Source organism: Cololabis saira, chromosome 15 (assembly GCF_033807715.1).
Source record: "Cololabis saira isolate AMF1-May2022 chromosome 15, fColSai1.1, whole genome shotgun sequence".
NCBI lineage: Eukaryota > Metazoa > Chordata > Actinopteri > Beloniformes > Belonidae > Cololabis > Cololabis saira.
In genome coordinates, this window is record NC_084601.1 from 40,290,644 (window position 1) to 40,318,491 (window position 27,848).

The 27,848-nt window shown below is 45.8% G+C and overlaps 2 protein-coding genes and 2 non-coding genes across 5 annotated transcripts in view; 3 read left to right on the forward strand and 1 right to left on the reverse strand.

The window, feature by feature from the left end:
- The window catches only part of LOC133460773 (zinc finger protein OZF-like), a 43,194-nt gene extending 42,877 nt beyond the window's left edge, over positions 1 to 317 (reverse strand). For both annotated transcript variants that reach the window (XR_009784152.1, XM_061741543.1), the window contains exon 1: positions 147 to 317. Coding sequence is in view for 1 of the 2 variants with exons in the window: in XM_061741543.1 (XP_061597527.1) it covers positions 147 to 230 (84 nt within the window). In the remaining variant the exon portion in view is untranslated. The remainder of the gene's footprint in view (positions 1 to 146) is intronic.
- Positions 318 to 7,084: 6,767 nt separating this feature from the next.
- On the forward strand, positions 7,085 to 16,191 carry LOC133460779 (zinc finger protein 239-like). Its single transcript, XM_061741551.1, has 2 exons — positions 7,085 to 7,224; positions 13,776 to 16,191. The coding sequence occupies exons 1-2, from the start codon at positions 7,108 to 7,110 to the stop codon at positions 14,463 to 14,465; spliced, it is 807 nt and encodes a 268-aa protein (XP_061597535.1). The 5' UTR covers positions 7,085 to 7,107; the 3' UTR covers positions 14,466 to 16,191.
- Positions 16,192 to 26,307: 10,116 nt separating this feature from the next.
- On the forward strand, positions 26,308 to 26,381 carry trnai-aau (transfer RNA isoleucine (anticodon AAU)). Its single transcript has one exon. It is a non-coding gene; the product is annotated as a tRNA-Ile (tRNA).
- Positions 26,382 to 26,806: 425 nt separating this feature from the next.
- Positions 26,807 to 26,879, forward strand: trnak-uuu (transfer RNA lysine (anticodon UUU)). The gene has a single exon. It is a non-coding gene; the product is annotated as a tRNA-Lys (tRNA).
- The last annotated feature ends 969 nt before the right edge of the window (positions 26,880 to 27,848 follow it).

Here is a 27,848-nt window from a genome sequence, read left to right on the forward strand (position 1 = left end):
ACATTCAAGCGCAGAAACGTTTCTATGTGCAGTAAAAAACAGGTCATGTGTTTGATTTATCTGTGGTTTAGTTCAAACACGCTGATGCAGATTAAAATACAGCGTTTGGATCATCATTAGCAGACAGAAAAACCCAGAACACTGACCTGCAGACCAGCAGAGGAAAAGCTGGACCCTTGACAGTCCTGGTCCTGGTCCTGGTCCTGGACCTTCTCCTTCTCCGTTTGCATTCTTCCAAAATGTTTCAACTCTTCAATGTAACGGGAGTTTCTCTGGTCTGAACCAGAGCAGTGGATAAAACAGAGGCGACGCTTCCATAGGACTCCGTTGGAAATCATGGCGGCAGCACTTCCGGGTCATGGAGCCTTTATTTAAAAAACTTTATTAACAAATGCCGCGGTTAGCACCACGTGTTGTTGTTGTAGCCGCTGCTAAGCTGCTAAAAGCTGCTGTTTGACCCGCTCAGGTTTGATATTCCGGGGCTCGAACCCCCGACACACCGAGGATCATGGCGTCCACCGCGGCAGGGAAGCAGCGGATCCCCGAGGTGGCGAAGGTACGAAACCCGGAGCTTAGGGAAGCTAAGCTAAGCTAAGCTAAGCTAAGCAGGTTTCGGACAGGGCACGGGTTTTAGTCATGAAGTCTTAGCGTTTTAAACTGTTTCTGTGTAAAACTGGGGCTGGTGTCGGGCTCACATTCATATGAATTGGTGGAATAAGTTCTGATGTATTAATTCAGTTTAATTAGTTTAATCCAGACTAGGGTTTCCACCTTTCAGAAATAGAAATAAGGGACGCCCTGATTTCAGCAGCGCAGGAGCAAAAAAAAAAGCCCCAAAACTTCTAAACTGAATAAAAATGTGTTTATTTTATATGAAAAAACAAAATGCTTTGATTTAAAGTTTAAAGTGCTTTAATAGCGTTGAACTTGCATGACTGTAGAGACAGACAACCATATAGTAACTGAAATATCCTCCTATGTATGTATGGCCACATCAGCTCAGATGTAGAATATACAGGTGTAGAATATGGTGTAAAAGTTAATTTATTTCAATAATTCAACTAGAATATGGTGTAAAAGTTAATTTATTTCAATTACTCAACTAGAATATGGTGTAAAAGTTAATTTATTTCAATATTTTAACTAGAATATGGTGTAAAAGTTAATTTATTTCAATAATTCAACTATAATATGGTGTAAAAGTTAATTTATTTCAATATTTTAACTAGAATATGGTGTAAAAGTTAATTTATTTCAATAATTCAACTAGAATATGGTTTTAAAAGTTAATTTATTTCAATAATTCAACTAGAATATGGTGTAAAAGTTAATTTATTTCAATAATCCAACTAAAATATGGTGCGAAAGTTAATTTATTTCAATAATTCAACTAGAATATGGTGTAAAAGTTAATTTACTTCAATAGTTTAACTAGAATATGGTGTAAAAGTTATTTTATTTCAATAATTCAACTAGAATATGGTGTAAAAGTTAATTTATTTCAATAGTTTAACTAGAATATGGTGTAAAAGTTAATTTATTTCAATAATTCAACTTAAAAGGTGAAACTAATATATGACCTAGTCTTAAGAAGACATATATTAGTTTCACCTTAGTTTAGTTTGGTTAGTTTTTGTTTCAGCAGAACTTTGATCACATCCGGGTTCTTCTGCCGCTGGAAATCTGGAGAAAACATGTTTCAAAGTTGGTGGGGGGGGCACTAATGTGCAGTCAACAGCATAGAAAACATATCAGTCGTCGGTAAACTTGGAGTCAAGACCCCCTAAACCGAGACCATGAGCAGAGAGTTTACTACTTACTTACTTAAATCTTATTTGAGAGGGACCATGTGCAATTAAAAACATAAATGTAAATGTGATGCATTGCACCAGAGTTAGCCTTAGGATAATTTGCGTCTGCAGTCCCTTGGCACAAATAAATACAGCACAGATAAAAAACCTCAAACATTATTCAAGGATATTATCAAACATCACCCATCAAACATTATTCAAGGACATATAATAATAATAATAATAATAATAATAATAATACATTTTATTTATATAGCGCTTTTCTGGGCACTCAAAGACGCTTTACATTAAAACAAAACACATAATACAAATTACAATTACACAGGACAGTACAAAAGGACACAACATGAGACAGGACATTAATCACACATTAAAAGCAGTTCTGTAAAGGTGAGTTTTGAGATGGGATTTGAATGCTGGGAGGTCTGTACAGTCACGGATGTTTTTGGGGAGGGAGTTCCAGAGGGTGGGTGCAGCGATGGAGAAGGCCCTGTCGCCCCAGGTCCGGTGCTTGGTTCTGACTGGAAGGGACAGGAGGTTGGCGTCAGAGGAGCGGAGGCTGCGGGAGGGAGTGTAGCGGTGGAGCAGGTCGGTGAGGTAGCAGGGGGCCTGGTTGTGGAGGGCTTTGTGGGTGAGGAGAAGGATTTTGAAGTGGATCCGTTGAGGGATGGGGAGCCAGTGGAGCTTCTGGAGGACTGGGGTGATGTGGTCTCTGGAGCGGGTGTGGGTGAGCAGGCGAGCGGCAGAGTTTTGAATATATTGGAGTTTATTGAGGACCTTGGAAGTTGAACCATAGAGGATGCTATTGCAGTAGTCGAGTCTTGAGGTGATGAAGGCGTGGATCAAGGTTTCAGCGGTAGAGAAGGAGAGTGATGGACGGAGACGGGCAATATTTTTCAGGTGGAAGAAAGCAGTCCTTGTGATGTGGTTGACATGGTGTTGGAAGGAGAGGTTACTGTCCAGGATAACTCCGAGGTTGCGGATGTGAGTGGAGGGAGACAGAATGGAGTTGTCCATGGTGAGGGTGAAGTTGTGAGCGGTTTTGGTGAGGGATTTTGGGCCGATGATGAGCATGTCCGATTTGCTGTAGTTGAGTTGGAGGAAGTTTGAGTGCATCCATGACTTGATTTCGGCGAGGCAGTTGGTCAGGGTAGAGTGGGTTGCAGAGGTGAGGGATTTGGTGGAGATGTACAGTTGGACGTCGTCGGCGTAGCAGTGGAAGTGGAGGCGGTGGCGGCGGATGATGTTGCCAAGGGGGAGCATGTAGAGGATGAAGAGAAGAGGACCAAGCACCGAACCCTGGGGGACGCCTTGTGACAGAGGGGCAGTGGAGGAGGAGCAGTTGTTGATGCTGATGAATTGATGTCTGTCGGTGAGATAGGATTTTAACCAGGAGAGGGCGGATCCGGTGATGTAGAGAGATGATTCCAGGCGGGAGAGGAGGATGGTGTGGCTGATGGTGTCGAAGGCTGCTGTGAGGTCCAGGAGAAGGAGAATGCTGAGGTTGCCGGAGTCGGAGGAGAGAAGGAGGTCATTGGTGACTTTGATGAGGGCTGTTTCTGTGCTGTGACGTGAGCGGAAACCAGATTGAAATGTTTCAAACAGATCATTGGAGGTGAGGTGGGTCTTGAGCTGAGTGGCGACGGCGCGTTCCAGAATTTTTGACAGGAAAGGGAGGTTGGAAATGGGCCGGAAGTTGTTCATGGTGTCAGGGTTGAGTCCAGGTTTTTTGAGGATGGGGGTGACAGCTGCCAGTTTGAGGGTGTCCGGGACTGATCCAGAGCTGAAGGAGGAGTTGACGATGTTGATGATGAGTGGGGAGATGGCTGGGAGACAGTTTTTTATAAATGTGGATGGGATGGGGTCCAGAGCACAGGAAGAGGTTTTCATGCCCATCATGACAGTGGAAAGAGACGCTGAAGACATGGGAGAGAAGTGAGACAGGGGCTGAGTGGTGGAGGGGGGGTAAACAGGTGGGGAGGTGGAGGGGGTGGAGGAGGTGGTCAGGTTACTGTAGATGGTCTGGATTTTGGATTGAAAAAATGAGAGGAAGTCGTTGCACTTAGAGACTGTGAAGGAGTTGGAGATGTTGTCACTGGGTTTGAGAAGTTTGTTGATTGTGGAGAAGAGAGCCTTTGGGTTGGAGGAGTCGGAATGGATGATGTTGGAGAAGTAGGTGGAGCGAGCTGAGTTGAGGGCATCCTTGTATTGGTGGAGATGATCAGTGTAGGCGAGTTGGTGAACAGTTAATCCAGATTTCTTGCAAAGTCGCTCGAGTTGACGTTTACGGGATTTCAGTTTGCGGAGTTCAGGGGTGTACCAGGGTGCTGAGCGTGCGAAAGAGACTGTTTTGGTTTTGATGGGAGCCAGTTGATCAAGACAGGAGGAGAGTGTATGATTGTAGTAATCCACGAGGTCCGAGGGGTTGTCGGGTGACGGGGGAGGGGAGGCGGACATCTGAGTGGCGAGAGAGGCTGAGAGGGCAGAGGGGGAGATGGATCTGATGTTGCGGAAGGATATTTTGCGTGCTTCTTTGGGAGTGGGGATGGGGATGTTGATGTCCATGATGATTGCCAGGTGATCAGACACATGGAGGTTGAGGCTGGAGAGCTGATTTATTGTGAGGCCAGTGGGCAGTGAGCAGACGAGATCGAGGGTGTGGCCGCGGGCGTGAGTGGGGAAGTCGACGTGTTGAGTGAAGTTGAGGCAGTGTAGCAGGTCCAGGAATTCAGCAGCAGGTTTACAGTTAGGATCGTTGATGTGGAAGTTGAAATCACCCAGGAGGAGAACAGAGGGAGAGATGGAGCAGAGCTGGGTCAAAAAATCTGAGAGATCCGAGAGAAAGGAGGGGTTTGGTTTGGGGGGGCGATAAATGACGGCGGTGACAAGAGGAGTGGGGCCAGGTAGTTTGAAGGCAGTGTGTTCGAATGAAGGAATGACAGGAATGGGGATGGAGGTTGCTTTAATGTCCTTTCTGTATATTGCTGCAACACCGCCCCCCCGCCCCTCAGCACGAGCTTGTTCCATGTAGGTGAAGTTGGGGGGAGTGGCCTGATTTAGTGAGAAATAGTCCAGGGGTTTGTGCCAGGTTTCTGTTAGACAGAGGAAATCCAGATTATTGTCCGTTATAAATTCATTCAGCAGCAGGCTTTTGTTGTTGAGTGAGCGGGTGTTGAACAGAGCCAGTTTCAGGTGGTGTTGCTTGGTGATTGGCTGAGAGGACTGAGGAAGTGGACGGAGATTGGACAGATTCTGTTTGTTGTGATGACGTAACGAAGTTGCAGGACGGCAGGAAGACCAGAAGGAAGGAATGGAGTTTGGCGACGTGAAGTTGTAGGAAAACATGCGTCCTGAGCGGCTGTGTGGAGGATGGTTTTGCCAGAGTGGACCAGGCGTCGGACGCGGGTGGTGGGCCGCGGCGGAGTGGAGCGGCGGCATGGTCCCGGTCGAGAGCGGTAGCTGGAAGCTAACGAGAGCTAGCGTCGAGGAGCCGAGGGTCCGGGTGTAGAGGAGCGACGAGAACCCCAGGAATATCCACAGGATTAGCCACAGCATGCTACATCCAGCAGGTAAGCTTGTTGAGGTGGAGATGGTGGTGGCTGAGGACGGAAAACAGCGGTGACCAGTAACGAGTAATGGCAGAGTAGCGAGCAGCTAGCTAGTTGCTTTAGCCGGTGGTTCAGAGCAAAAAACATATATATATATAACACATACTGAGGTTGGAGGTTTCCGTTGTCTTACAGCAGCAGCATGAACATTGTTGTGATTAGCTGTCCCGTTTGGAGGAGGAGGAACTCTTAAAAGGAGTGGTGCTAAGTGTTTCAAATCCTCAAACCAAGGAATGTCTCCCATCATAACTCCAGCTTTGTTTTTGCTAGATTACTTGGCACGATTGCTTTTTTTTAACTCAGGATGACGGCATGAAACACAAAATCATGAAACAAAATCACAAAATCACCTTTCAATTCTTTGGATTCTGAAAAGACACAGGGAGCACAAAAGTGGGTGGTTTGGGTGTTTCAGGTGAAGAACAAAGCTCCTGCAGAGATATTTCAGGGTGTTTGTGGTGTTTCAGGTGAAGAACAAAGCTCCTGCATAGATATTTCAGGGTGTTTGTGGTGTTTCAGGTGTAGAACAAAGCTCCTGCAGAGATATTTCAGGGTTTTTGTGGTGTTTCAGGTGAAGAACAAAGCTCCTGCAGAGATATTTCAGGGTGTTTGTGGTGTTCCAGGTGAAGAACGAAGCTCCTGCCGAGGTGCAGATCACTACCGAGCAGCCGCTGAGAGAAGCCAAGGAGAGGGAGCTGGAACTTCTGCCACTGCCCAAGCAGGAGATTACCGACAAGGAGGAACTCAACGACTCCAAGCTGAGGAAGAGGAAGGTAAACCTGCTTCCAGGCTCCGTTATCTTGAAACAAACGCCACAGTTTAGTGTCTTGACTTCACGCTGAGCTGCTTTCTTGAAGGCCTTTGAGGACCAACATCAGGAAGAATCCAACCGTCATCAGTTAGGGCTCAGTTCTACTTGCAGTTCAGAACGCGTACGCATCGTTGTTGTCACGCGTATCCTGCCTTCATTTGGTGCGTAGACGTGCACGTTCTCAAAAAGATAGTGAACGCGTACGCGACTTGCAGTTCTGGCTGTGGCCGCGAGTGGCGCTGTTCCCGGTCTGATACCAGCTGGACACAAGTGTCGACGGAGGTCGCTGGCGCCGTTTCCTTTGCCCAGATTCTGCTGCTCTCTGCTGGAGAAAGGTCCCCATGCAGGTTAACTTGCCCAAACTTTCTATCTGAAAACATATTCTCATCTTGATGTTTCCTGCTAATTCATACACAATCTTCACTTTAATCCTTAACTTAGTTTTACACCACAATATGTTTTTTTATTATTGAAACATAGATACAAACAAACAAGGCACATATCACAATTACAAAGTTTTGCCTTGGGTTGAGCAACATCAGTATTGCAAAATATACACTGAGAATCTAATTATTGTACAACATAAAATAAAAATGAAATAAAAAAAATAAAATGAAAAATAACTCACAAGGGCCATATCGTATTAAATCATATCTTTCAAGTAAAGAAAAACAGTTTAAGGGCTTTCTTGTCTTTAACAAGACTCAAGGACTTACTCATGCCATCTTTCGGGAACCACAGGATTTCGTCTTTGCTTTTTGCAGATGACGTTGTCCTGTTTGCTTCATCGGACCAGGACCTTCAGCATGTGCTGGGGCGGTTTGAGGCCGAGTGCGACTCATCAGGGATGAGAATCGGCACCTCCAAGACCGAGGCCATGGTTCTCCATCGGGAAAGGGTGGCGTGGAGAAGTCCTGCCATCAGGTGGAGGAGTACAAGTATCTCGGGGTCGGTGTCCCGGACCGTCGTGGTGAAGAAGGAGCTGAGTCGAAAGGTGACGCTCTCGATTTACCGGTCAATCTACGCACCTACCCTCACCTATGGTCATGAACTTTGGGTAGTGAGCGAAAGGACAAGATACAAACGGCCGATATGAGCTTCCTCCGCAGGGTGGCTGGACGCTCCCTTAGAGATGAGTTTCCTCCGCAGGGTGGCAGGACGCTCCCTTAGAGATAGGGTGAGGAGTTCGGTCACCCGGGAGGAGCTCGGAGTCGAGCCGCTGCTCCTTCACATTGAGAGGAGTAAGCTGAGGTGGCTTGGGCATCTGTATCGGATCCTCCTGGACGCCTCCCTAGGGAGGTGTTCCAGGCATGTCCCTCCTCCCTAGAGAGGTGTTCCAGGCATGTCCCTCCTCCCTAGAGAGGTGTTCCAGGCATGTCCCTCCTCCCTAGGGAGGTGTTCCAGGCATGTCCGTCCGGGAGGAGACCCCGGGGAAGACCCAGGACACGCTGGAGAGACTATGTCTCTCGGCTGGCCTGGGAACGCCTCGGACTCCCCTCGGAAGAGCTGGATGAAGTGTCTGGGGTGAAGGAAGTCTGGGCATCTGTGTTGAGACTGCTGCTCCCACGACCCGGTTCTGGATAAGCGGCGGAAAATGGATGGATGGATGGATGGATGGATGAAACCAGATAAGGATCCTATGCTCTCAACGAGCTAACGCCCAATATCTCTTTATAAATGTAGATCTCAAAATAGTCAGCAAAGCTCTTTCCAAACGTCTGAAAATAATTACCGTAGATGACCATTTAGTAGCCCGGGCGTTTAATATGCTAAATCCACTTGGACCCCAGGCGTTTATAAGAACCAGGCGGGTATTTGCACCAGGCTACAATTTATTTTTGCAATGAGCAGCACCAGACCATTACTTACAAAGAACATATGAGATCACCATAGTAACACTGGAACTAAAATTGTACACACTGTACACAACACAACACCTCACGACGAGCTCCCGATCACGAATCGTGAGGTCGCAAGAAAATCAAGCGTGTTTGAAATCCTGGTCGCTCCTCGTGAAGGAATCACAGTTGAAGCAGCTGCGACCCGCTTTGCCTCATCCTTTCACAGAGAGCATGCGCAATCTATGATGTAGCCTCAAAAACTATTATTTGTAGTTCAAAGTGTTGTAAATTCACATTACAAATCATGTTTTAATAGCAAAAAAAGCGCATTTCCACGTAGGGTGCGTGTCGCCGCATACCCTACGCCGTAGGCTCTGCGTTGGTCTAACGCGGAACCATAAATCAGCCTTACGGCGTACCCTGCACCGTAGGCTCTGCGTTGGTGTAACGCGGAACCATAAATCAGCCTTACGGCGTACCCTGCACCGTAGGCTCTGCGTTGGTGTAACGCGGAACCATAAATCAGCCTTTAGTGTGTGCGCTGTCTGCTGAACTCTTTTTTCTCTTCTCATTTTGCTGGGACGCCGGTTCCTCCACCGAGACACAACTTTTGCGGTACGCGTTCTTTGTTGTGTCTAAAAATGATTCGCAGTGCACACACCCAATCAGAAACGGTACAGATATTTTGGGATTTTAATATATAAAAAAATTAAATTATAAATAATAAAGAAGGCGGAGCAGAGCGGTGACAACCTTTGTGAGCGAGGAGCGGAAATTCTCGCCGCTTCACTCCGCTCACATGCTCTGATAAACAAAGACAGTTTGTCTGTGTAACGGCGACACACGGAGCTGATCAGAGGAGTATGAACGATACTGTACACAATACAATGCAAATACAGTGTTATTACCAGGTTATTACCGGTAGTCGCCCGGGCGTTTAATTGAACCGGGGTTTATTATGCCAAATGGGCTCGGACCCCGGCGGCTATTAGAGCACAGGCGCGTATTTGCGCGCGGGCGACTATTTGGTCATCTACGGCAGTGATTCTTAACCATAGGGCCGCGGCCCACACTTGGGCCGCGAGCGCCATCTAGTGGGCCGCGAAAAAAAATCAGTTTTGTACATGTGGGCCGCGGGGGCCGCGGGACTGCATAGCAACTCCCGACCAAATGTGGAGAAGAAGACCCTCAGCTAGCTCTAGGTGTAATAGTAAGAGAAATGGTGTGTATTTATAGAGAAAATCCTTCATTTTGCACAGAGTAGGTTTAGATCCGCCAGGATCAGGGATCGATTACTTGGGTCTGCGCCCAGAGCGAGCGAGCGCGGCGTGATCATTTATCCTGACTCGTCCGCGCGGCCGGGGAGGTCGGTGCCGCTCGGGCGGTGGGCTCCATCGTTACTGCTGAAGGATTGTACATGTAGATGTGTCTGCTGGACTGGACTGTTGTTCGGGCTCGCAAAAGCATCGGAAAGTGACTCTGCTGCAGCGGCCAGAGAGCTGCGGGTTCTCCATGGCTCTGCCCCGTCTCAGCTGATCAGGCTCGGATGAAATCCGACACGCGCAGTCCTGACAACTTATTAATGTAAATACAACTTAGTAAGTTACTTAGTAAGTAATTAGCTTGACTCTTACAGAGATGAGAAGCCTAACAGGTGGAAAGGGAAGTTCAACCCAGAATGGACAGATTCATCCTGGTTCAGTCTTCACACTGGGACAAAACCAGTGTCTCATACGTTCAGAGACCGTGGCGTTCAAAGTGCGAAAGTAAAACACAAAGTTTTTCATCAAACATATTCACTCAAGTCTGAACTGAAGTCACAGAAAATAAGCTGACCATCTTAAACATGTTTGGGTCCACATACAGCTGTGAAGCAGCTTTCTCCACAATGAACATAATTAAAACTAAATATCGTTCCAGGCTCATCAATGAGCACCTTCTCATGTGCATGAGAACCTGACACCATCCAGCCCAGATTTAAAGTCCTGGCAGGAGAAGTTAGAGCTCAGTTCTCTCACTGAACGACAGAAAGTGAGGGCATAAGATTAAGGGGAAGAAAGAAAAACGGCAAAACTTTTAAATTGTTAAGATGTGTTTATATTCATTTATTATAAAAATGTGTTGAGACAATTAACAAAGAAAAGGGGAAATTCAAACTGCTAGTAAAGAAATAAAATAAGATAGCATTTGAAAAATAAAATAAAATCTTATTTATTTATTTTATTTTTAAGAGAAAAAAATGAGTAATTGAAGTTACCCATGTTAATGGGCAAATATGTACTTTTTTAATTTTTAACAGTCACATGCAGATGTTGATACAACTATGAGGCTACTTGAATATATATATATATATATATATATATATATATATATATATATATATATATATATATATATATATATATATATATATATATTATGATGTTCTGGACCTTCGCTGCTATACAGTGTTAATATTTAACGGGCCTCGCGCCACTCTGTACTGAAAAAATTGGGCCCCAAGGTCAGAAAGGTTAAGAACCCCTGATCTACGGTACACCTTCTATTATACACCCAGATCAAACAGGTTTTATTAAGGGTAGACACTCTTCTACTAATACTCGTAAACTACTCAATATTATAGATCATTCGAATATCAATAAACAGGAATCTACAATTATATCTCTAGAGGCAAAAAGAGCATTCAATTGGGTAATCGTTGGAAATTTCTATTGGCAACTTTACACAAATTTGGATTTGGCATTTGGATCTTTTATCTTTCATCTGGATAAAGATATTATATAGCTCTCTCAAGGCATGTGTAAGGACAAATTTGAACAAGCTTTTGAACAAGGTTGTCATCTTTCTCCCCCACTATTAACAGGTATTGAGCGCTTAGCAGCTGCTATTAGGCAAAACCTAAATATTAAAGGGATACAATGTAAAACATCCATCTATACCCGCTTTATCCTTTGCAGGGTCACGGGGGTCTGCTAGAGCCTATCCCAGCTATTTCCAGGCGAGAGGCAGGGGGTTACACCCTGGACAGGTCGCCAGTCCATCGCAGGGCCACATATACAAACAACCATGCACACTCACACTCACACCTCTGGGCAATTTAGAATGATCAATTTACCTAGCATGCATGTTTTTGGACTGTGTGAGGAAACCGGAGTACCCGGAGAAAACCCACGCAAGCACGGAGAGAACATGCAAACTCACAGACACACAGAAAGACCCTGCTGGGCCTGGGAGTCGAACCGGGGACCTTCTTGCTGTGAGGCAACAGTGCTAACCACTAAGCCACCGTGCTGCCCAAATGTAAAACATTGTATCACAAAATAAGTCTTTATGCTAATGATGTACTAATCTTCCTCCAGAACTCACAAACCTCACTATCACAGACAATTGCACTTATAGATGGATTTTCATCTCTGTCTGACTACTCTATCAGCTGGTCCAAATCCACAGTTTTGTGCATCAACTGCAATTTCCAGAATACAGCAACTACTAAATTACAATCAGGAAACATTAGATATCTAGGCATAAACATCTCCCCTAGACTGTCAGAGTTGTCGTGTCAAAATTCCTGTGGAAAAATAAAACACCACGTATTAGCTTAAAGACATTACAAAAATCCAAAGACTGGGAAGGCTTAGACTTACCCAACTTCCAGTGTTATTTCTTAGTTAATAAGTTACAGTATATCTTAAAATGGTGCAAAAACCACTTACTAGATAGTCAATGGCTGGATTCAGAACAAGTATTTTGCAATGATTTGGAAATCGCAGATCTACCATTTATCAGTCAAAATATTACACATAAATATTACACATCATGAATGCTTTAAAAGCTGACAGCCTGGTGGGACTTCCTTGAAATAGCCAAAGTCTCACTTTTTCCCATGTGATCGCACACCCATCTGGAACAATCAAGAAAATTTAAAGATGGTAAACTTTACTCAATGGAGAGACCAAGGAATAAAGTATCTACAACATATAATCATAAGTGGACATTTTGTACCATTTAACACACTCACTGTTCAATATGGAATTAGCAGTAACAAAGTTTTAGAATACCAACAACTTAAGTCCATAATAATAAAAAAATAAACTCAACCAACTGGATCTGCAACTTCCCGCTAAGAAAATAGTTACTTAATCTAAAAACCCCAAAATTACTATTGAAACTCTACAGGTTAATGTCCAAAATAGATAGTTTCTCTTCCGATTTCCAAATGGGCGGCTGACCTCTCTCTTAACAATAACCAAATCTCTTGGTCACAAATATGTTTAAATAATTTCATTATGACGAAGAATCCAAACTTGCAACTTATACAGTACAAAGTTCTTTACAGAATACATTATACAGGACAAAGGATGTTCCAGATGGGTTTTGCAACCTCTAATATCTGCTCACAGTGTACAGAGAACACCCCTGATAATCATATACATGCTTCATGGTTTTGTGCACCGGTACAGAAGTTCTGGATGGAGATGTGAGGATTTATCCACATGGCTCAATTACAGTGTGCCCCACACTATGTATACTAGGTCACCTGGGAGACATCCACATGGAATCTAACCTGGCTCACTTGGTTCTCACTGCTAAATCATATCAGTAATGAGATAATGTCTGGCTCCACTAAACATCATTTGGCAGAACTGCATTCTCTCTGGTCCCCGATTATAGGCTTCATTACCTAGTGTGCGTGGTGATACATACATAAATATCTCCGCTGTTTCTCATCATCATTTGCTGCATCGGCAGGACTTGGAGCTCTCCAGCCTCCCGGCGGCTCTGGTTGAACAGCCCGATAAACCATCTCCGATCGCGCTGTTTTCTTTACCGAGATCACAAGAAAAGCAGAGCAGTGATCTCCTCTCCATCCCGTGTTGTCTTGTTTATTTATCTTTAAAGCCTGAATTCTGGTTCTGCGTCAAACCAATGCATAGCACACGCCGTCACCGTGATGCCGTCATGAACCCTTCAGACTTCGGCGTCACTCCATTTCTTCGCAGTTCAGTACCCCCCGTGACCGGTAGTTTGCGATCTTTTCCTGAATGGTTTATCCGACTTTTTCCGGTCACAGTGAATCAAAGAGATAAGGACAACTATTGTGCCAAAAACCAAAACAAAAAAAATCCCATATACACGAAGAAAAGAGCGCTGAAAGTTCAGGACTGCTTCAAACCGGAAACCGGAAATGCGTTTCTTCCAAGCGAACCAATCAGAGCCCTCTCCGTCTGCGTGTGGCCTGTGTCGCCTCGACGCGTAGTTACAATCTTCGGGAGGTGACGTCAGTGACGGCGTGTGGTCTGCATCGACGCGTACCACACGCCGTAGGCACAGGGTCGTTTTGACTCAGAACCATAACTCAAGCTTCACTCCACCAACTCGAAATATTGAATTACTTTTGTAAGCCAACGGCACAACGCAGCTCAAACAGCAGGTGTATCCGCCCTTTAATCTGATTGGTTTACGAGTAAATCGTCCCCAACGTAGGGTGCGCTCTTATGACTGGCTGAAACAAAGGAAGATATCTGATTGGTTGCAGATCCTTCCGTGTTAAAAAAAAAAAATGCATTTGTGAATCGAGTCACGTCAGGGGAGTCTCAAAAGTCACACGCAAATCCAGCTCAGCTCACAGATAAAAATGTTTTTGTAACTGAAAAGGCTTTTGATAATGCATCCAAGATAATGTAAGTCATCTTCTCTGTTGCAGAATCATAAAAGAAGACCCAAAAGATACTGCTGTGGTCATTGCAAGCAAGTCTTCACCACTCCATCAAACCTGAAGATCCATAAGAGAACTCACACTGGTGATAAACCATACAGCTGTGATCAGTGTGGTGCGGCTTTTGCACAGCAAAGTAACCTAACGACTCACCAACGTATTCACACTGGAGACAAGCCTCACAGGTGTGATCAGTGTGGGGCGGCTTTTGCCTGGCCAGGTGCTCTAACGAGTCACCAACGTATTCACACTGGAAACAAGCCTTACAGATGTGATCAGTGCGGAGTGGCTTTTACCCAGCAAGGTGCTCTAATAAGACACCAACGTATTCACACTGGAGACAAGCCTTACAAGTGTGATCAGTGTGGAGCGGCTTTTGCCCTGCAAGGTAACCTAACGACTCACCATCGTATTCACACTGGAGACAAGCCTTACAGATGTGATCAGTGTGGAGCGGCTTTTGCCCATCAAAGTAACCTAAAGATTCACCAACGTATTCACACTGGAGACAAGCCTTACAGGTGTGATCAGTGTGGAGCGACTTTTGCCCAGCAAGGTGCTCTAACGACTCACCAACGTATTCACACTGGAGACAAGCCTTACAGGTGTGATCAGTGTGGGGCGGCTTTTGCCCAGCAAGGTGATTTGACAAAACATCGACGTATTCACACTGGATAAAAATTGTACATTTGTAATCAGTGCTGATATCATTTATTTTGAGAGTTCAGTTAAAAGGCACCAATTTAGTTTAGTTAATTTAGTTTGAAAGGAATAATTCTGGTGGTTCGATTGTTGGAAAGATTTTGAATTTTTTTTTTTAAAAAGCAGCAGATTCTTACACCTGTAAGAGCTGTTCAGTTATTACCAGATTTAGAAAATCAAGTAAAAGAATTCAATTAAAATGTCTTTATTTTGAACATGATGTTAGTGTAAGTAACAGACATGCTCGAACATACTTGAACAATGAATGCAAGTTTTTTTTTTTTTTTTTTAAGCAGCAGCAGTTTTGACATGTTCAAAAAGAAGTAAGAAGAAGTAAAAAAAACTTATCCTACGCCTTGAACTCAATACCATGTTTTCACATAGACGTCAGATGTCAAAAATCTTAATGTATTGAGAAGTTACACAAATTAATATTAATAATTTTACACGGTGTAAACATATTGTGGTATAGATGAGTATAAATTTGCGGATACCTGGGTGATCATTGCCATTTGCAGTTACATGTCCCTCTATATAAACACTATTTACCATGAGTCCCTGTATTCATCTATACATAAAAGCATACATTATTTACTGTGTACAATCTTATTCATTACGGGCATTCTAACACAAATATTTCTAGATGCATTAAAGCATAAATATGTACATATATAATAGACAGATGTACATATACACCCACAAGTCCAGTCCACCCCACCATCCCCTCACCCAGCGCAGAATGAGGAATTCAGCCGTCCCGATCGACCAGCACAATACAAATGATGAGAAAAGATATGAGAAATATTTGTTGGGCCACAGTCCGATATGAACTATGGATTGTGTGATTATATGAACAGTTGAGGCCTTGGGTCAGCTTTGAGTCCCAGTTCTGGGGCCTCAGGCTGAGACCAGCCTTGAGTTTATGATACCGGACCGCATGGTTTGGAACAAAGGAAACCCCATGGACGCAAAGCTCAACCAGGATTTGCATCTAAGGCCCTGCAGTGATAAGGAACAGCCCCTGATTGGACACAGACCCCAAGCCACAGGGGGGGCCTTGGCTTCCTGGGCCAGCTATAAAAGGAAAAGCTCTCTTCTCCTCTGCTCTGTCCGTTTTGCAGCGAGTGGCCCGCGAGTTTTCTGAGCCCAAAGAGGAGCCGAACCAGGGACCCTGCATGTCTCGACGTGAACGCCTTTGGACTGACCTGGAGCTGAAGGAGGCCCAGCTGCTGTGCCCATGTATTCCCCTCATCCACCCTGGTCCTCATCTGGACCAGGAGAGAGAGAGAGACGCTCTTTATCAAGATCCCCTGCTGAGCGTAACTACCCTTTGTTTCATCAAGAAACACTGACCAGCCGGATCAAACCACTTTTTCTTAATTTACAAAGATTCACGTAAGAGGCTGTTCTGTGTCTGGGCAGAGAAACTTAGTAACACATTTTAAAAGTTAGTTTTACGTTGTGAGCCGGACTGGTGATCCCGTCACAACTGTGCTCATTAGTTGAGTGTGTTTGTTTATCTTGTTGTTTTCTCCCCTAATTCTGCTCCTACTACCACCCCCACCCCCCTTCACGTAATCTGAAGTTTTGTGTAAATGTTTAGTTAGTTGTTGCTTTTGGGTAGTTTAGCCATCAAAATTTATCCGAAGTGTTGTTTTACCATCTTCTTGACACTTGTGTAAATAAATTCTGATTAATTTGAATGAGAGAAGTTGTTTGTGCTTATTTTAAGCTTATTTGTCACAACTGTTGTTGCAAAGCCTTTGTTCAAACTCCTCCCTTCACTATTATTCTGAAGAATAATCTACCTTGAGACTATTTTTTGCAGTTTAGTTATCTTTTTCCTGATTACATCAGGTGGTGCCCCGTTTTGATTAAGTCATTTTGATAATTCAATTTGATAATTCAATTTGATAATCTACTTTATAATTATTAATGATTGTCCTTCGACAATCATTAATGACTCTTTGATAACTGAACCAGCACCTCCCCTGTGGCACAACATCAATGATATTAGAAATAAATGTATGGCTTTATATAAGAATTAAATTCAGTCCAGGAGATGGCACGAGTAATCTTGTTCTTTTTTGTAAAAGGTCAAATTTTTTAGGTAACTGGGATAAGTATTACACTAAATAATATTACAGTAATTTAAATATGGTTCAAGGTTTATAAAGAATGAGAAGAGAAGAACGTGGAAGGAGGTGTCTCGGTTTGAAAAGCAGACCGACATGTTTAGATTTTTAGATATTTCGTTTTGCACAAGTGATCTATATGACAATTAGAGTTTAGACAGTCATCAATGAGGACCCTTAAGAAACTTGGTAGAGTTTACTTTCTTTATTTTTTTTCATCTTTTATTTTGATCTGAAAGGCCAGATTTTCCATATTCATTCTTTATTGAAACTAAATGATATATAATTTGTTTTCTTAATATTAAGAGAGATTTTGTTCATCTTGATCCAAATATCCACCTTAGAGAGCTCATTGTTAAGGAGATTTTAAATTTCATGAATGTTGTTATGTGATACAAGAAGGGTTGTTTCGCTGGGCATTGGAGGGCATGCCAGTGTTTAGCCCCCTGGGGCAGATCATTTTCAACTTTATTCTGTGCGAAGATGTCTTTATTTAACATTTAACAGTGAACTACGAAGGAGCTTAGCAAGAAGGAATATGTTTTTCATTTATTGTAATAATTAATTTGATCATCAACCAGTATTTTGGGGCAAATATGCCGTAGTTTCGTGTGAGCTAATGATTATAACTTTTTTTGCCTAGAAACGCTATTTTTTCCACAAAGGAAATGTTAATCGAGTGGACAATCCTAAGTACCCCCTGAACCCTTAAAGGAATTAAAAGAGTAATCTGCAGGTCTGGATTGTTGAAGTGGGTGTACATACAGTTCCCAAAGGGAAAGAAATCAGTAATGTTCGTAAAGAAACAATTTTTACTCCACACCTATCTGTATAAAATTATAAAATAATGTATTGAATCATCTGGAGTTGAGTATTGTGTAGTGGGTGACATCAGGAAGGCGTTTGGGAAACGCTGGATGGGACATGCGAATATGAAGACTAAATTGGCAAAAATCTGTGAACAGACCAAAATGACATGGGACTGACGCCGTACGAACTACAGACTGTACGACTGTTTCCAGGGCCGCAGAACGCACTCTATTTGAAGGAGACTGACAAATACCAACTTGGTCAAAAAGCTTACTTGTCCGAACTGCGAAGTTTGGTCTCTGCTAACTCCAAACAGGTCGCGGACGGACGGACACCGACCCCACAGACAGAGTGGGTTCTCTTGAGAGTCATCAAGAGACAGTGTTCGAGCCGTGGTGGACAAGACCCAGAACGGACCTCCCACATCATCCGACTCCACAGGAAAGGTGACACGTGGTGCCACTGGTTGCAGTGGGCCCACCGGACCCCCACAAAGATCAGAACCTGAGCCCTCAACATACGGGCAGAATAATCCCCTGGTGCGGGTCCACCGGGTGTCAGGGTAGTCTACCCCTGACACCTGAAGAAAGAAGAAAGAAGATACACAGAGTGATCTCTGAGGAGAGATCAAAATGGGGACTGTTAGATAAAATAATTCAAAACCAAACTGAATATGTAAACTGCATGTGCTGATTAACTAAATGTGTCTGTGTTGAAACTAAGGTGCATTCTTCTGACGTTTCACTGAAAGAACCATTTTCTGTACCAGGCACGAGATAAGGGGGGCCCCCAGCAATAAACTTTGGGCCATCCCCCCCTTTCTCTTAAAGTAGTAAACCAGCCACACACACAGAGCGGCAGATCTAGCAGGACGGTTGACAGGAACTGTTACAGCCATGGCTGTACCTCCCTCTTCCCCTGTGTTTCCCTGTGTTCTCCCCTCCCTTGTGTTTCCTTGTGTCACTCCCTGTGTTTTGTTTTGTGTGGTCATCTGCCACTCACACTCAGCTCCTGGATTCCTCCACACCTGTCTGCCATCAGCTCATCAGCTCCCTCAGTCTCCACACCTGCCATCCATCAACTCATCTCCACTGCAGTATATCTACACTGGTTTTTCCACCACTCTTCGCCAGATTGTTGTCAAACCTCCGTGGTGCGCACTTCAGGCCAATCCCAGTGAAAACCTTAGTTGAAATTCTTGCTGTTCTTTGAGCTTGTTTACTGACTGCTTTTTTCTGCTGTTCCCCAGGACCATTATCATCTGCCAGCTCCAACCAGCCTGTTCTCCCAGCCACCCTCCAGCTCCAAGCTACCCCTGGCTTCCACTCAGCCCTCCATCGTCCTCTCCTCCCCACGCCAGCCATTCCCCGTGCCAGCAACCTCCTCTGCCCTAACCGGACCCCCTTCTTCCCCTTCCCTACAATAAATTCATTCTTCACTCCACCACTGTCTCGCTCTTGGGTTCCCCCTTGTGAGTCTGTCACAGAACAATCTGGCCAGTATGGACCCAGCGGACGTGGATTCACTCCGTCGTGCTCTGGCTTCCCAGGGGACCCTGCTTGGACAACATGACAAGCTTCTTCGCGAAGTAGGGGAGTCATTACAGGCATTAACCACCAGTATTTCCCAACTCCCTGCTTCGTCACCCGCTGCTCCTCCAGTCGCTGCTCACCCTGATTCACCCCCAGCTCAGGCCGCTCCAGCTCCGCCTTCCCGGGAACCTCACATCCCGACCCCGGAGCGATACTCTGGCGAGCCGGGAGCTTGTGGACAGTTTTTGTTCCAGTGTGCTCTAGTGTTTCAGCAGCAGTCAGCAACATATAGCTCAGGTCAGTCACGCATTGCCTTTATTATGGGTTTGCTTTCCGGGAGAGCAGCTCAGTGGGTTAAAGCGCTGTGGGATAGAGCCTCCCCCGTGCTCTCTTCCTACCCTCAGTTTGTGGCGGAGTTAGAGAAAGTTTTTGACTGCCCCATCCAAGGCAAAGAAGCTTCTAGCAAGCTATTCTCTTTCTGTCAAGGCTCCAGGTCTGTTGCGGACTATTCCATTGAGTTCCGGATATTGGCAGCAGAAAGTGGGTGGGGAGAGCTAAGTTTGCAGGGAGCATATATGAATGGTTTGGCGGATTACATCAAGGATGAGCTTGCGGCGAGGGATGAAACGGAGGATTTGGACTCCCTTATTTCCCTGGCTACTCGTCTTGACAACCGTCTGCGGCAGCGCCGCAGGGAGAAAGCAAGCCGTCCACAAATTCCCATGTCATGCCCTCTGCCTGTGCCTCAACCCAGCTTAGCTCCCCGAGCCATCCCCTGTGCCAGGTCCCGCTCCAGTGATTCCTCCAGCTCCTCCTCTTCTCTACCCCCTGAAGAACCCATGCAGTTGGGTCGGGCTCGTCTCTCCCCAACAGAGCGTCAGAGGAGAATGCAAGCTGGAGAGTGCATTTATTGCAGCGAAAAGGGTCATTTCCTTGCCTCTTGTCCCCATCGGCCAAAAGGAACAGGTTCGTCAGTAGCAGTGGGGGTTCTGTCGAGCCAAACTCCTTCCTCTCCTAAACCCCGACCCAGAATGCAGTTCAATGCCACATTATGTTGGAACCAATTGTCCCTGCCTCTACCCGCCTTGGTGGACTCCGGTGCGGACGAGAGCTTCATGGATGCCACTCTAGCTGCTCAAACAGGCATCACCAGCGAGCCCCTGGACGTTCCCCTGAAGGCTAATGCCCTCAATGGCCATCTCCTTGCCCTTGTGACACACCGTACAAGACCTGTACATCTCATCCTGTCTGGTAATCATCATGAGTACATCCAGTTCCATCTAATTTCCTCTCCCAGTGCCCCCATTGTCTTAGGTCACCCCTGGCTCCAGAAACACAATCCCCATCTCGACTGGTCTGTTGGCAAATTGGTTAGCTGGAGTCCCTTTTGTCATTCAACCTGCTTGCAGTCTGCTCTTGCCCCAGTAGAGGCCATTGTTTCCCCTCCCCCCTCAGAACCCCCAGATCTGTCAACAGTCCCAGCTGTTTATCACGATTTGGGTGAGGTCTTCAGCAAACAGCGTGCTCTCTCCCTTCCCCCTCATCGCCCATATGACTGCTCCGTTGACCTCCTCCCTGGGGCTCCCCTGCCTTCTAGTCGACTGTTTAAACTTTCCCGTCCAGAGAGAGAGACAATGGAGCAATACATTCATGAATCGCTGGCTGCTGGCATCATCCGTCCATCCTCTTCCCCAGTTGGAGCAGGTTTCTTCTTTGTTTCCAAGAAGGATCGCACTCTCCGCCCCTGCATTGACTACAGAGGCCTCAACGCCATCACCATCAAAAATAAGTATCCTTTACCCCTCATCGACTCAGCTTTCGAACCCATCCAGAAAGCCACTGTCTTTTCAAAACTGGATTTGAGAAACGCCTACCACCTTGTTAGGATCAAGGAAGGGGACGAGTGGAAAACGGCCTTCAACACCCCTCTTGGACACTTCGAGTACCTTGTGATGCCTTTTGGTCTGACTAATGCCCCCGCTGTGTTCCAAGCCCTAGTGAACGATGTACTCCGTGACTTCCTCAACAGAACCGTGTTTGTTTATCTTGACGACATTCTGATTTTCTCCCAAGACCCAGAAGAACACATCCAACATGTCCGACAAGTACTCCAGAGGCTCCTAGAGAATAAACTCTTTGTGAAGGCAGAGAAATGCGATTTTCATGCCAGTTCAGTTTCTTTCCTGGGGTACATCCTTGAGGGTGGACAAATGAGAACAGACCCTGCTAAGATCCAGGCAGTGACTAACTGGCCCAAACCCACATCTGTTAAGCAGCTCCAGCAGTTCCTTGGCTTTGCTAATTTCTACCGCCGCTTCATCAGAGACTACAGTCGGGTGGCCGCACCCCTAACCAGACTCACCTCCACTGCGACCGCTTTTTCTTGGACCCCTGAGGCCGAGGCAGCCTTCTCTGGTCTCAGAAGGCTCTTCACTTCTGCGCCTGTGCTCATCCACCCAGACCCCACTCGTCAGTTTATTGTGGAGGTCGACGCATCCAGCTCTGGAGTGGGGGCTGTGCTCTCTCAGCGTTCTGCCACCGACCAGAAGCTGCATCCTTGTGCTTTCTTCTCCCGCCGTCTGTCACCGGCAGAGGGGAATTATGATGTTGGGAACCGGGAACTGCTGGCTGTCAAACTCGCTCTGGAAGAATGGAGGCACTGGCTGGAGGGGGCCGAACATCCGTTCGTCGTATGGACTGACCACAAGAACTTGGCTTACATCCAGACAGCCAAACGCCTCAACTCCCGTCAAGCTCGCTGGGCCTTGTTCTTCGGCCGTTTCTCCTTTATACTTACCTATCGTCCAGGCTCTCGAAATCTGAAGCCAGATGCTCTCTCCCGCCAATTTTCCTCGGCGGAGACGCCCTCTATTCCGGACACCATCCTTCCTGAGACGTGTGTGGTGGCAGCAGTTACATGGGAAATCGAATCCATTGTCAGGGATGCTCAACAGGCTCAGCCGGACCCAGGTAACGGGCCTCCCAATCGTCTCTTTGTGCCTAGCTCCGCCCGTTCCCAAGTCCTCCAGTGGGGGCACACTTCCCGGTTTGCTTGCCACCCCGGAACTGCCCGTACCCTGTCCCTCCTTAAGCGGCATTTCTGGTGGCCTTCAATGGATTCTGACACCCGTGCCTTTGTGTCCGCCTGTACGGTGTGTGCCCGTGCCAAGGCCTCTCACCAACCACCTGCCGGGTTACTCCGTCCCTTGCCAGTCCCAGCTCGTCCTTGGTCTCACATAGCCCTCGACTTTGTTACTGGACTTCCACCTTCACAAGGTAATACCACTATACTAACCATCGTGGACCGGTTCTCTAAATCTGTGCACTTTGTGCCTCTCCTCAAGCTCCCTACAGCCTTGGAGACCGCTGACCAGTTGGTGTACCATGTCTTCCGCCTCCATGGCATACCCTCCGACATTGTGTCTGACCGTGGGCCCCAGTTCATCTCGCAGGTCTGGAAGGCCTTCTGCCAGGCCCTCGGCGCCTCGGTGAGTCTGTCGTCCGGTTATCATCCCCAGACTAACGGTCAGACGGAGCGGGCCAACCAGGACCTGGGCGCTGCGCTTCGCTGTGTTGCTTTTAGGAACCCCTCCTCCTGGAGCACCCACCTGCCATGGATTGAATATGCACACAACTCCCTGTCAAGTGCCGCCACGGGTATGTCACCTTTTGAATGTTCCTTGGGCTTCCAACCACCTCTGTTTCCAGCCTTGGAGGAGGACATCTCCGTCCCTTCGGTCCAAGCTCATCTTCGCCGTTGCCGTAAGGTCTGGAAGGATGCCCGTGCTGCCTTGCTCCGCACTGCTGACCGCAATCGCCGCATTGCTGACCGCCATCGGACACCGGCCCCTAACTACAAACCAGGTCAGAAAGTATGGCTCTCTTCTAAGGATCTCCCTCTGCAAACCTCTTCCAAGAAACTCACACCCCGTTATGTTGGTCCTTATGAGATACTTTCTGTCATAAATCCCACCGTTGTCAAGCTCAAGCTTCCTCCTCACATGAGGGTTCACCCTGCATTTCACGTCTCCCAGTTGAAGCCGGTCTCCACTAGCCCACTGTCTCCTCCAGCTGCGGCCCCCCCCACCCCCCCCGCGCCATCCGACCTACACTGTCCGGCGGTTGTTGGACGTGCGCCGCCGCGGCAGGGGCTTCCAGTATCTGGTGGACTGGGAGGGTTATGGGCCTGAGGAGCGCTGCTGGGTTCCTCGTCGGCATATTTTTGGTGCGTCCCTGGTCCGGGACTTCCACCGTGAGCACCCTGACAAGCCTGGTGGGTCGCCTGGTGGCGCCCGTTGAGGGGGGGGTACTGTTACAGCCATGGCTGTACCTCCCTCTTCCCCTGTGTTTCCCTGTGTTCTCCCCTCCCTTGTGTTTCCTTGTGTCACTCCCTGTGTTTTGTTTCGTGTGGTCATCTGCCACTCACTCAGCTCCTGGATTCCTCCACACCTGTCTGCCATCAGCTCATCAGCTCCCTCAGTCTCCACACCTGCCCTCCATCAACTCATCTCCACTGCAGTATATCTACACTGGTTTTTCCACCACTCTTCGCCAGATTGTTGTCAAACCTCCGTGGTGCGCACTTCAGGCCAATCCCAGTGAAAACCTTAGTTGAAATTCTTGCTGTTCTTTGAGCTTGTTTACTGACTGCTTTTTTCTGCTGTTCCCCAGGACCATTATCATCTGCCAGCTCCAACCAGCCTGTTCTCCCAGCCACCCTCCAGCTCCAAGCTACCCCTGGCTTCCACTCAGCCCTCCATCGTCCTCTCCTCCCCACGCCAGCCATTCCCCGTGCCAGCAACCTCCTCTGCCCTAACCGGACCCCCTTCTTCCCCTTCCCTACAATAAATTCATTCTTCACTCCACCACTGTCTCGCTCTTGGGTTCCCCCTTGTGAGTCTGTCACAGGAACAGGCTGTGGAGCCTGTTGCAGCTAGATCTCCCTCTTTAATTATATGCCAGTGTTTGTGTCTTTCTTTAACTTTTCCAGCTCAATCAACAAACCCGGGGTGATCGGTTCGATCACAACATTACCTTGTAGTTACTTGCCCATTAATTCTATTTCCTAAGTATTTACCCAATAAGTACAGAAATTTTTACCTGGCTTTTACTCAGTAATTAAAGTGAAACTGGACTGTAAAAGAAAGCGTGTGTTATTTCCATAATATTACCTCTGTCCTCCAGTAATTACCTGTATTAATGGCACCTGCTTTAACTTGTTATCAGTATTGATAACCAGTAACAAAAGTATTGAGATGAACTTTTGTTATTGATCAAATACTTATTTTAAAATGTAATTTTCAAATACATTCTTTAAAAATCAGCCAATGTGATTTTCTGATTTTTTTTATTTTTTTTTTCATTTTGTCTCTCGAAATCCTCTGGTTACCACAGGATTTCGTCTCTGCTTTTTGCGGATGATGTTGTCCTGTTGGCTTCATCGGACTGGGACCTTCAGCATGTACCGGGGCGGTTTGAGGCCGAGTGCGACGCGGCAGGCATGAGAATCAGCACCTCCAAAACCGAGGCCATGGTTCTCCACCGGGAAAGGGTGGTGTGCCTTCTCCGGGTGGGTGGAGAGGTCCTGCCTCAGGTGGAGGAGTTCAAGTATCTCGGGGTCTTGTTCACGAGTGAGGGAACGATGGAGTGGGAGATTGACAGACGGATCGGTGCAGCGTCCGCAGTTATGCGGTCGATGTACCGGACCGTCGTGGTGAAGAAAGAGCTGAGTCGAAAGGCGACGCTCTCAATTTACCGATTAATCTACGCACCTACCATCACCTATGGTCATGTACTTTGGGTAGTGACCGAAAGGACGAGATTGCGGATACAAGCGGCCGAGATGAGCCGCGATAGGATGAGGAGTTCGGTCACCTTGGAGGAGCTCGGAGTCGAGCCGCTGCTCCTTCACATTGAGAGGAGTCAGCTGAGGTGGCTTGGGCATCTGTACCGGATCCTCCTGGACGCCTCCCTAGGGAGGTGTTCCAGGCATGTCCCACCGGGAGGAGACCCCGGGGAAGACCCAGGACACGCTGGAGAGACTATGTCTCTCGGCTGGCCTGGGAACGCCTCGGACTCCCCCCGGAAGAGCTGGAGGAGGTGTCTGGGGTGAGGGAAGTCTGGGCATCTCTTCTGAGACTGCTGCCCCCGCGACCCGGGAACGGATAAAGCGGCGGACGATGGATGGATTTTTTTCTCTCATGGTTGAGATATACCTGTGATGAAAATTACAGATATATCGGTAACCCTTTCTTTTACAGTACAGTAATAACCAGGTAATACCATGGTAATTACACTGTAATTACCTAGTAGTTCCTTCTATTTGCAAGGTACTACGTTTTAAAACCTTACATTACATGGTAACTACCGGATAATTTACCCAGTAAGTACTAGGTAATTATTACGTATTTTCTTGTACCATGTAATTATGTGTATTTACTATGTAATTACATGGTAAATACCTGGTTGTTTAAACTAAACATTACTAGGTAATTACAAAGACATTAGATGGGAACTATGAGGGAAATTACAGGTATTTACTAGGTTAATATTGGTAACTACCAGTCAATTTACCATGTAATTACTCTGAAATTACATGAATTATTTCTAAGTTAGTACCAGGTAATTACTAAGTATTTTTCTGCAAACTACCAGGAAATTATAACCTATATTTGAGGTAGTTACCGGCTAATTAGACTTTAATGACAATTTAGTTACCTTGTATTTACTATACATTTCATGGATAACTACCGGGTATTTCATTATTGATTTATGTATTATCAATATTATCAATGGCATCCGGTACCTCCCTGTACCGGATGCCTCCTGGACGCCTCCCTAGGGAGGTGTTCCAGGCATGTCCCTCCGGCAGGAGACCCCGGGGAAGACCCAGGACACGCTGGAGAGATTATGTCTCTCGGCTGGGGTGAAGGAAGTCATATACCCCCTCACACACCACCACCACCTTGTAACAATTACGCCAAAACAGGTGATCTGTCAAAGACTTGTACAGTGTAAAACGTATTGCATAGTGTAAAACATAAAACTAGACACAGTGTTGAAAATATAGGCACATTCAGTCAATCAATGCAACAAATAAAAAAACAGTGCTTTCAATAACGATATAACAGCATATTTAGATCTCAAACTGGCATGTCAAGGACCCCAGTAATATCTGCATTTGCCCATCAGTAAGTTTAAGTTAGTTTTTCAGCAACTAGCACGACACTGATCCTAACCCTAATCCCCACTCGCCAGTGCGCCCCCCCAAAATCTTTTATCCCCAGCCGTTACTGCATACGCATACCTGGATATATACGAAAAAGAACCTTATCCCATGAAGGACTGTTAGCTCAGAAGGTCAGAGCGTGGTGCTAATAACGCCAAGGTCATGGGTTCAATCCCCATACTGGCCAAACTGGTTACCAGTTAAACTCTGGGGATCTTACAAAGTTCCAGATTTTAAAAGTCGTATGTTTCGTTCTTGTCTTTACGTGGACCAAGAATTATTCACGTCTGAAGGATCACCTGCCTTGAAGAAAGGAGCAAATAAAGATTACTTTTAAATATAAGGAATACTACGTTTATAAAGCAAGGGGAAGTTTATTTGTAATAGACATTCCATGTACAATTCAAAGTGCTCTATATTAAAACATTTGAAAAATGAGGATAGAAATATGTGTCAGTGATAAATAATTATCGTCCAACAATAAAAAAGGCTCTAGATGCTCTGGTTCTCCAGGTTCTCTGACAGGTTGTTGTGGCCGAGTGGTAAAGGCGTTTGAATGCCTTATATTTATAAAAATATGATGAAAAGAAGAAACAAAATATTCAGATTATAACCTGAGTATCTCAGCTGGTAGAGCATCAGACTTTTAATCTGAGGGTCCAGGTTTCAAGTCCCTGTTCAGGTGGATAAACTGCTGACCACAATTTCTAACTCTTAAGAAACAACTGGATTACTTTCAATGTCCATCTCAAGCTATTAAATAAAAAACAAAGGGTGAAATACAGAGACCAAGACCTCTGTAGCTCAGATGTCAAGCATCAGACTCTTAATCCAAACGACCTGCATATTTCCAAACAATAACGTAACAATGTTAATGGCAGCAAAGTGGGACTTGTTCACTCTGAGCCACATGTAGATGATATCAGTGCCAGGACTGAGTGTGTGAGTGACTACATCACCTTCTGTGTGGAAAACGTAATCTCCACCACAACACAAAGTTGTCCAGATCCAGGGTTTACCTGACAATAAACCCTGGATCACCAGTGACCTGTGTTGTGCAACACAGAGGGCGCTGTTCCAGTTATCAAAAGGTTATTAATAATTTTATTCAACAATTATCAATAATTCATAAAGTAGATTATTTATCAAATTGAATTATCAAAATGATTTAATCCTTGTGCGGCACCACCTGGATTTAACCAGGAAAAATGATAACTTTCACAGCGAAAATCAGTCTCAAAAATAGATATTATTCCACCCGGGCACAGTAAGAGCTGTTATTACTGGTGAGTAATGTTGAAGGCGTACAGTTCGGCTCTGGTTCTGTCAAACAGCCATTGTGACAAGAAAATGTGCAAAGCAACACAAACAACTCATTAAAATCAATCATAATTTACATACGGGTACCAAGCAGATGTAAAGCGATACCCAAATAAATTCAGATGGCACACTACGATAAACATAAAATCATCACTAACAAGAAAAAAATCAACAATAAAAATAGGAACTTAAATGCATGGAATGGAAAAGAAATCAAAACAATAATAAACACGATCCAACGATCATCTACGGTTCAAAACATTGAAAGATGGCGGGGCTCTCTGGTATTTAAAGATGGACACGCCCTCGCCACGCCACGTGCAATCGGATGACA

Bases quoted from the DNA above. Each gene is read 5' to 3' on its own strand.
- LOC133460779 (XM_061741551.1), top strand. From the start codon at position 7,108: ATGGTTCTCCATCGGGAAAGGGTGGCGTGGAGAAGTCCTGCCATCAGG. The intron at 7,225-13,775 runs GTGACGCTCTCG...TCTCTGTTGCAG, and splicing joins AGAAGGAGCTGAGTCGAAAG to AATCATAAAAGAAGACCCAA.